Genomic DNA, 10,833 nt, shown 5'->3' on the forward strand with positions numbered 1-10,833 from the left:
CAATTATACCTTTGATTTAATTAACATGAATAGAGAAAATAAGTTATGGTAACATAAAATAAAAATATATTGGCATATACACTGAAATGGGAAAACTACACAAAATTATACTTTCTCTATTTCTATATAATAATAATATTTTAAGCTTCTTTCATTCAAAGGAAAATATTAAAGCCTTCATTTTTAATAAATTACCTATTATAATGCTTTCATTTTTCCCTATTCAATTATACAATAAAAATGAAAATAATAGTCAAATTAAAAAAAAAACATTTTCTTACAATTTTAAAGATGACGAATAAAAAGGATTTTTTTTTCTTTTAAAAAAACAAGTAATACCACAGAAAAGTAATACATAGCTCACTTTAAATTGGACTAAAAATAAAAAAATTAAGTACTTAATTTGTGTTAAGAGCCTTAAACACGGTTATAAAGGATTAGAAGGACTGCCATTTATAATTTACATAAAAAAATAATTAATGTTCACAATTTACATTGTAATATTAATTTTTTTTCACATAAATTACATTCATTTTTTTGCCTCACATAAACTACTTCAATAAATAATTAATAAGTGAAATAAATATAATATATTTATAAAAAATATGAAAGTATTTCAATAAAATAAATTCATAAAAAAACATATTTATCATTATTCTTAATTTATACATAAAAATCTTGAATTACACATCTGGCAAGAAAGCAATATAAATTAAACTCAAATTTGACCGAATAAATATCATTAGTAATCTGATTCAGCAAGCCATGGTTTTCTGCTAAAACTTTATTCCTATTCAGCACTTGCCAACAAGATCCAAAAAGGGTGATAATATATTAACACTTACCTGTAAAAACATAAACTTCACATCTTAATAAATTAATATTTTTATTTTATTTTTTACTTTAAATATATTATTATAAACAATGTCAAATGTCAAATGTATGTTATTATTTATTGTTCATAGTATGAACAAAACTTTTCTCATCCAAAATGATGCATGCAAACTTTAAGCATAATAATCTGCAAGACAATATAGGACGAAATAGAGAAAGATTTTAAGGTTTTGTGGAACACATGTCACAAGTGAGTTCACAGTTTAATCAACTGTCACATAGTTTAAAGCATAAAAAAGTTCTGAAACCAAAGTGCTTTTTTTTCTTTTCTTTGTCATCCAATTCACAAATGGACTTGCAAAGAGAAGCAAAAGCAAGGGGAGAGACCAAACAAGGAATAGAGTACACCATGCCACTGCTCTCTCACCACTGAACTGAGCCAAGAATGATTTGCCTTCAATACAGCATCATAAGTTGGATGAGATTAAGCACTTCTTCACCTGCAAAATATGAAACCTCACATCAGACATCAGAGAAATTCAACAAAAGCTTTGTGTACAACAACAAACACATTTTTTCTATAAGCACTTCTGGGAGTGAAAAAAAAAATGAAATGAGTTTCTCCATAAGCTAAAATTAGCATGCAGAAACTAATGTACAGATATTCAACTTGGTTAAAGATCAAAGTTTCAATTAAATCTTAGTTTTTTTTCCACAAAAGCTTTTAGTTATCATTATGCAACTTACATCTCAGCTGAGACCTCAAGTAAGCATTAAACCTTAGTTTAGTATATATATAAACCTTAGTTTAGTATATAATTTTTTTTTCTGGTACCTAACTGTTGCTGTATGGCAGAGGGAAGTGCTATTTGAAAGCCCCAAGAGGGTCTCTCTCCTTCTTTCCATTGACTTGTGGAAGGTATAGTGCTGTAAGACCATTTTCATTATGGTAGCCATTGTTGAAACTCTGCACTCTGTGCATGTCCTGAACTGTTTTTGATGAGCCTAGATTCTCATTGTTGGAGAGCACATGTAGAGTGTGAAATGAGTTTGTTGAGGGGTTTGCACCACCATTGTTGCCTTTGTCAGAAGTGATGTCAGAACTGTTATTTTCAAGCTTCTTTGTGTTCAGAAAGCGACCACCATTGCCTCTTGCCCTTCTGATGGCGTGTAGGTGCCGGGATTCGTGGAGGTATGGCTGTAAGAAATGAATCAAACACCTATGAGGCCATGACAATGACCAATTCTACAACAATGGCATGAAGTGAGATAAAACTATATGAATACAAAACCTTCACAAAAACCTTATCAGTAACCAGCACTACAAGAAAATCATTAAATAACTATAAATTATTTAGATTCTAAATTTGGTAGTAAAAACTTTGGTAGCTAACTAGATACCAATTAGAAACTATTTGTCAATAATAAAAACTAATTTAGAAACCAATAATTTTTTTAGTCTCTAAAATGGTTTTTAATTTAGTCAATATAACAACTAATTATTTTTTGTCTCTAAAATTAACTTCTATTTAATGATTTTCTTGTAGTGCAGGGTGACATGATGTGAAACTGATACAAAAATCAGATCATTTGGATTCTTATTCTCTAGAAGGAGAAATTCACATACAACTAGAGATCAGTGCTAGACACACAAACAGAGCACTCAACTAGACTGCTTGGATTTGAACCCTAATGCTTGTTGCATCATATAGAAACACAGCAGGAAATGGAATTAATATTCCATTGTTTCTTAATCAGATAGCCACAACAATCAGACATAAGCAAAACAACCAAAGAAATCCTGAGAATAGAACAAAAATCATAGAACAACATCAGCAAGTCAACATACAATCCAAGACAAGCTAAACAAAATTTCCTAAATTTATATTGCTACTAAGGTAAAGAGATGATCACTCACAAGAATGAAGTGCAAAAAGTAATAGAAAAGATAAATAAACCCTCCTACCAAGAAAATATTGAACCAATTCAGGGTAAGCTTTTCCTATCCAACATGAACACTGAATGCATAAAAACCTATCCAACATGAAGATTTTCCCCTTAGCTGTCCTAAATAAGTTGAATATGAATCGTATGGTATGTTAATATGACTAATGTGTTGTAATGTCTATTGGATCCCCAGCTGGTGGGTGATAAAAAGCTTGTGTAGGGATTATCTGTATAAGGGTTGGAACATTCCTGAAGCGCCTCATTTTAGTTTATTTATTCTTTGCTGGTAAAAAAAAAAAGTTGGATATGAATCATACCTTTCTATTTCTAATTACTTTCTTTTCAAGTTCAGCCTTAGCACGTGATTGTCTTCGCCTCAAAATACCATGATACTGCTTTGCATTGACATAAACAGGCTCCTCTTCCATTTCAAGTGGCAAAGCCATTCTAGCTTGATGCATTCCATACAATGGAGGGTTTATCTAGCATCATACCAATAGCTGTTAGAACTAGCAATAAAGTTGTATTGCATTAACTTGGTTCAACAAGAATATTAGAACTCATAAAAAGTCTCCGGAAAAAGAGTGAAAGGAAAGGGTGGTTGAATTTAAATTTAGATGAAGAAGTAATCTTCACAAAGAACAGAACTAATGGCACATAATCATGAAAAGATGTGCAAATAAGTTTTTTATAAGAAGTTCATACCAAAGTGAAAATGAATTATATTAATTTGCATGCTCAAATTATAAAACTAAAGTAATATATCATTACTTAAATATCTATAAACCATATTCAGAAGAAAAGAAAAGAAAAGAACTAGAGACACACAATCACAAAAAGTCCAAAAAAATATTTCTTTCACTAAAATAATAAATAAGCATATTACTTGTCCTTGCAAGGGCAAAACTAATACTTATTTGCATCAACCTATGATGTTTTATTTATATAAATAAGCTGGTTATACACAGATATAAGTGCACAAAAATATCCACCCCCTAGACACCAACAAAATGTATAAACAAATTCTCCTTCCACTGGAGCAAAGGAGGGTCCATTCTGCTCTGCAGATTTAAGAGACTTTTTTTTTAAAGCTTTCATGTTCGGCATCACTATGTTATTTGACATCTTAGCTATGCTGACACCTCACGTAACAACAATCATTTACTATCACACGAAATGTATTATTAAAGAAAAATATATAAAAAAATGAGGGAACTAGACCAAAACCCATATGTTAATAAAAACGGCACATAAGTAGACTATACATATTCATAAATAATTCTAAAAACAGACTAGAAGGAAGCCTATTAAAAACAGATTTAAGAGACTTTCAGATGGATGAGATTTTCATAAATACTGTACAGAAAATTGCAAAGTTATTATACCATAACTTGTTGGCCGTACGTAGTCAACATCTGACCATACTGTGCATCTAAATAAGGAGATGTTAAAACCTGCATCACATATTGAGAAAGCTTATAATCTTAACTTTTACATCCCTAACAAAAATTACATATGGGAGAGATTAGGGAGCTATAACCATAAATTAAAGGTTCATGCAGTGTGTGACAGAAGTTCTCTGCCTAAATATCTTACAAAAAGTAATTTTAAAGGCCTTCCAACTGAGTAAGCCGATTTATAAGGTTGAGTTAGGTTTAAAGTCCATTTTTTGTCAAACATGAAAGCATTATATAGAAAAAAGGTCTTACAACTGAGTGACCAACAAATTCCGTGTGGGGATTGGGAGCAAGGTGTTTGTCCATGGTAAATGGAATTGAAGACATGTCATGTTTGATGTTTTGGTACTCTTTAGCAGCACATCCACCTGAGCCAACAAAGAACTTATCAGTATAGATTATATTCATGTATAATGCAGATGCATGTGGAGAGAAGGATTAAGGTGAACTCTTAATTTACCAATTAGAAGTCATTATTTGAAACACAATTTCCTCATTTTTTTAACACAATTAGAATTTTGTCAGTGAATTTCCCTTAAAAGAGTAATTGTTGTGTGCATGGAAGTTTCTCTTCCCTTAAAGTTATTAGAACTAACCCCTGATTTCAAAGACATGAAAGTCATTTGCTAACAACAACAAAAGAAGTTAAAGTGCTATCCAAAGCAAGAAAGGGGATCTCAATCAATTGAATCCCAATGCCAATTTGGTTAAAAAACCTCTTTCATCCCTTGGATCACTCAATTACCTCATAGATGGTGGAAAATTAACACTAGCATTGGTTACTCCAAAATAGGTGTATGTGGGACCTAACACATCCCCTTATGCCAAGACTGTCAACTAGTGCACGAGATTAGATATTTATGAGTCTGGCAAACTTTCGTTAAGATAGATTTTGAATAACTCTGATAACATATTAAGAAGTACACTTTAAGCCTAATTCAACTTTACAAAATCGGTTTGTGATGTGAAGTTTACACTCACTCATATACTATAGATTGGCCTCATTCTAGTAGATGTGGTGGGATCTCCAACAAGAAGTAACAAGGTAACATTATTATCAAGCACAAGTCTTATAAGATGACAGCCAAAATAATGGCACCTGTCTTATCAGTTCCAGGGACTGAAGAAGAACCATTTAACTGATCAGCTGAAGATGATTTGGAGGCATTTTCCCCAACTGCGCGCCACCAAGGATGAAACTGAATCTGCTCATGCCAATCATCAGTGTCAGGTTTTCCTGGCATCTTAGAACAACTTTTTCCTGGAACCACACAGAGATACAACCAAACTCAAAAACCATGGAAGCACAAGAACATAATCAAATTGAAAAAGCTTGCTATAAAAGATGGAAAGATGCTCAGGATCAGATAAATCTCAATCTGTTAACTCCATTACAAAGCTGGAAAAGGTTAATGATGCTGAGACTAAATTGCATGCTGTGAGAATGAATCTATAACAGAAATAAAACAATTTTCAAGATTTACCCTTCACTCAAAATCCCAGAAAGACTTGAGCTTTATCAGGTTCTGTTGTTGTTCTTCAGTAGGGATTGTTGCTAGCATGGAATCCTATACTGTAAAAAAAAACAAAAGTAATGCTATTCACTACCCTCTTTCATTGAAAACTCAAAATTTCTTTTCCCATGTTTTCTTCCCAACCTAACTCACATGCTGAAAACAAAATTTTCCAAACAATTATCATGAAGAAAAAGAAAACAAACAAAGAAACAAACAAAGCAGAGAAATAAATACCCTTAAGAAAGTTAAAGTCAAATTGGAACAAAAAACCAGAGATGCTGTGATTTAAGAGATAAAGGCAGGAACTTCAGAGGAACTTACTATGAAAAGCTTTGGTTTTCAGAATCCCAATTGCATCTAGTCTGCAACCTCATGAGAGACAACAGAACATGATGCAGTGATGAAAATAAGAATTAACTTTTAGGAAATAAATAAATAATGTTTTGTTGTTGTCTAAGATGAAAATGTAAGAAATATATTTAATTTCTACTTCACGCAAAGGTCTTTGTCAGTGTCTGATGTCTCCCCTTTGGAAGAAAACAAGAGAAAATGTAATGAAATGTGAAACCTGCTTCACCTAATTACTTGAGTGCAATGTAAGAACAATGATGTGTTGACAAAAATGGCACCTTTTATCAATTATAGAATGAGACTTAAGAAGAAACATTGTTGAAAAGTATATCTAGCTTCATCTTCATGTTACCTAGCTCAATATGGAATAATATTTTCAATTTTCATGTTTTACTTTTAGTTCAAAACACCTAAGCATTATACAAGTATAAAAAGTTTTACATTTTTTTTATAAAGTTTTCATATGTTAGGTGTTATAATGTAATTTGAACTCTTAACTATGCTAATAAAAAATTTAAAAGCAAACTATATTATATCAATAAATATATATATATGTAAAAAAAGTTTTACATTCTTAGCTAATAGAAATCCTATATAAAAACAATTAAAAAAAATCAATATGAGAAATAACATTGTTTATACTTTGGTTAGGAGCAAGTTTTTCGTTTACTTCGGGGATAAAATAATAAAATAAAAAATTGATGAAAAGAAAAGTTATGAAGTAATATTAAAATATATAATAATTAAAGTCTGACCTAACTGTGACACCTGTATATATTCCACAACGTGCATGCCCCCACCACGAAGACCCATCCACGTGTCTCCTTCTACATACTAAATTCAATTAATATTAGTTCATTGTCATTATTTGGGATTTTTTTCTCTCAAAAAGAGTATAATTTTGTACACTCACTTATTATGGAAATGGACAAATTTCTAAAATATTATTAAGATTAGTATATAGAGTTATCGTCACGGTTTTATTGTAAAATAGTTGTGTCATACGTTAATAAATCGTGTTATAATGTTGAAAATTTCACGTCGGATTAGAAATTATAATATTTTATGAAATTATAATATTTTATAATATATAAATTGATATAAATTTAATTTTGTAAATTTTGATTTTATAATTTAGAGTCTATTTTAGTGAGGGTTGGTTGAATTTATCATATCGAATCGGATAACTCATAATATATAGTTTCACACACGAGTTAATATTCTAAGCGTGACAGAGTGTGTTGGATATTCGCTTCTTAAAAAATTAAGTTAGACTTAAAGTCCACTTTTTATTAAAATCATATTACAATGTTATAGTTATATTTTTATATGAATAAAATATATTAAGATTATCTAACTTTATTCATTTCAATAAATAATCTTTTAAGAGCATTTTTCTATATTGATAAAAACATTATAAATTATATCACTTTAGAAAAAAAAAATCATTATATAATTTAATTCCATATTTTATCATTAAACTAGTACCATTAATGAACTTTACTAGTTAAATTTTTTTCTTACATATCTTATACACATTTTATCAATTTATGTGAAATGTGTAACATAATATTAACGTGTGTTCTTAGTAGTAAGATGACTAGAAGAAGATTACAATAAAATTTAAATAATTAAGTTTTTTAAGATGATATCACAAAATTTTATGTTATTTAAAAATATAACTAAATTTGTTTCGATTTGAAGTTCAGGAGACAACATCATTATAGTCAATCATCGTATTTGAAATATTATCCACTTTAAAAACTGGTATTGCTAGGACTAATGTTCCGTGGATGTTTCGGAATCGATGAAATACTTTCTTAATTTTTGTAAGACAATCAGGTTTAGGATTACTCATATTTTTCGTGAAGGGAATGCGTGTGCTGATAAGTTGGCTAATTTAAGATTTATTCATAGAGAATCATTTCATTAGTATAATAGACTCCCAGCTAGTATGTTCTTAGAATTCTTTATGAATAGGTATAATCTACCTATGTATCGTTTTTGTTAACATATGAGTTTTGGTCTAGTCTTCCCATATTTTTATTTTTTTTTCTTTTTTTTAATAATTTTTTTTTTCATGTGATGACAGATGATTGTTGTTACTTGAGGTGTCAAGTTGCATAGTGATGCCTAACATGAAATTTTTTTTATAAAAAACCGGTACTTCGTCACGATTCTGTTCTTAAAAGACACCTAAGTGAGTTAAGAGAGAAATATATATTTAAACTGTAATTCACCTCAACTTCTGAGTCAACTTCTAAGTAATGTGAGAGTATATTAAACGTACCGAAATAAAATTATTGTATAAATGATGAAATTTCATGCATCACGTGAAGCATAGAGAAATTAAAAATAGCATGATTATCTGAACAGGTTGTATGAAGAGTGAGCCATGTTAATGGGAACTAACTGCAGTTGGCATGACAGAGTTTGCAAGATGGAATCTGTGATTAAGAATTTTGTTCTGTTTTGTGGCAAAATGACAAAGGAAACGTGGCACCATCTCAAACACTCTTAGCTCACTCACTCACAAAACCTAAAATTCTATATTTTTTATATTAAAAACCTTTATGACACTACACTTTTTCATTATTTTTTAAGATTATCTTTACATTGTACATAATTGATCTAAAATAAAGACCAAAGAATCTGTTTATATTAAAGTAAAATGTTGCTGACATTAGCATCTATATTTTGTTTCTTATAAAAAGAAATGTGTGAGCTTGGTTTGGGTCCTCTTCAAAACAAAGAGTTTTTGTTTTATTAACAAGAAATAAAATAAATAAATAAAATAGTTTAGGAACATCTCAATCTGTATATAAAAAAAAAACCATTGATGAAAAAAAGGTTATCCTTTCTAAATAAACAAAATACAAAAAAATATTACAAAATATAATGGTGGAAATAGAAAATAGCAAAAATAGTGTGATTAACATAACAGAGAGATAAATAAAGAAAAAGAGAAATTAAAAAATTATTAAATAAAACTTTCAAATACCATTTTCTCTTGCTAAACTATTATTCTTACTGTTTTGCGACAGCATACATATTAAAAGTAAAATCCACTTATATATTATTATTTAATTATATTTTTAATTGATGAGATATTTTGTTGATAAAATTTAATATTATTTCAAAAAATAAAATTTAAATTTAGTTTAATCTAGAGTATATATTTATTGAGAACCACATGCAATTCATGAATTTTTATTAATACAGTTAAAAATATACTTTTATAAATAATTTGTTACTAATTTAAATGGAAAAATTAATTAATTTAAGATGAACTAATATTTTGATTTTTAAAATTATGAATAACTGATATGAAATAAATTGAAATTAATTTTTAAAAGGCCGCGTACTTCTTTTTATATTATATTTTTATATACACGTATTTTGAAATTTTTAATAACACATCAAAATCTTTAAACTTTATTTGCTCTTCATTTGTGAAATATCCACTGTAAAATTTGTCTAAATTTTTTATTTAATAAAATTATCTAATATCGTAATTATTATATAATCTTTCCTGTCACTCTTTCGCTGGCTTTTTAAAAATATAATAGAAACTAATATGATAAAAAATAATACTTCTTTATAATGTGGAATATTATTTTTGGTATGTAAAGTAAAATAAAACACTTAAATCATAATAAAATTGTTTGAAAGTAGTGATATAATATAAAATTTAAATTTAAATTTGAGGAATGCAGAAAAGTTTTATACGTGAGTGAATAACCACGACTTAGATTAGTGATACTATTTTTATTGACTAGAAAGGATGTAAAATAGTGATGTATTTTATAATTAAAATGCCAAAATTTAAAATACTATAATTGTTATTTTTTAAGGTAACTTGTTTTGTCCTTATCCTCAAGAGCAGAAAATGTTAGAACATACGACACTCTTAATATAACGCAATATGCGACAAAATGGCACACGCTACATTATATAAATTTTCTTTCTTTTTATTCGATTAAACTTTTTTTAATGTGAATTTGTTTGGTTAGGTGAGGCTTAATAATTTAGGGGTGTTTATTGGATTATATTTTATTTATTATTTAATTAAATATGATCCAAACTCAAACTAACTTATATATATATTCTCTTTCTCTTTTCATGTTTTTAGTTTTTTCTTTCTTTCTTATTACACAACTTTTTTTTATTAAAGGTGTAACAAATGTTCTCTATTTATAGGATATGTTCTAATCATTATTTATGTTTTTTTTAATAATTTAGTTTGAAATTCAATTAGATTAATAACTAGTTTTAGTGAAAGGTGTGACACAATTGAAAACTGAGATGTCATGATGAAATTATGAGAAATAGAAGTCAATTTAATTTTATATTATCAAAATAATTAAATGAATGGAGATATTTTCATTTTTTAAGTTTATCTCTTATTTTTAAAGAATAAGTCATTTTTACTTCTTCACATACTTCACATACTTGAATAAATCATCCAATATTTTGCAACTATACTCTATAGTATTTAGATCTACATATAGTGTTTCCTTGATTATCTAATGTTTTATTGAGATCATTTAATATTTTATCGACATTTTACAATGTTTCACTCTCTAATCTAAGATTGACCATTCTGATTAGACTTTATAATAATTTGGGATTAGACTTTATAAGTCTAATTAAATTTAATAGTGTAATACATGTTAAACTTATTACCAGTCAGCTATAGATGCTAATGTTTATTGTTTTATTTTATG

The 10,833-nt window shown here is 28.3% G+C and overlaps 1 protein-coding gene across 10 annotated transcripts; it reads right to left on the reverse strand.

Moving 5' to 3' along the window:
- Window positions 1–1,036: 1,036 nt before the first annotated feature.
- LOC137829250 (nuclear transcription factor Y subunit A-1-like) lies at window positions 1,037–6,382 on the reverse strand. Of its 10 annotated transcripts, none has more exons than XM_068636082.1 (8): window positions 6,077–6,382; window positions 5,723–5,811; window positions 5,338–5,499; window positions 4,491–4,606; window positions 4,167–4,235; window positions 3,099–3,263; window positions 1,675–2,032; window positions 1,037–1,334 (listed from the first exon to the last, which is right to left on the reverse strand). In XM_068636082.1, the coding sequence occupies exons 3-7, from the start codon at window positions 5,480–5,482 to the stop codon at window positions 1,700–1,702; spliced, it is 828 nt and encodes a 275-aa protein (XP_068492183.1). In that variant the 5' UTR covers window positions 5,483–5,499; window positions 5,723–5,811; window positions 6,077–6,382; the 3' UTR covers window positions 1,037–1,334; window positions 1,675–1,699. The 10 variants fall into 10 exon arrangements, with proteins under 10 accessions (XP_068492183.1, XP_068492171.1, XP_068492166.1 ...); XM_068636070.1 differs by having other exon boundaries at window positions 1,670–2,032; XM_068636065.1 differs by having other exon boundaries at window positions 1,675–2,080; window positions 6,077–6,338.
- Window positions 6,383–10,833: the final 4,451 nt, after the last annotated feature.

Source organism: Phaseolus vulgaris, chromosome 11 (genome assembly GCF_000499845.2).
Source record: "Phaseolus vulgaris cultivar G19833 chromosome 11, P. vulgaris v2.0, whole genome shotgun sequence".
Classification (NCBI taxonomy): domain Eukaryota; kingdom Viridiplantae; phylum Streptophyta; class Magnoliopsida; order Fabales; family Fabaceae; genus Phaseolus; species Phaseolus vulgaris.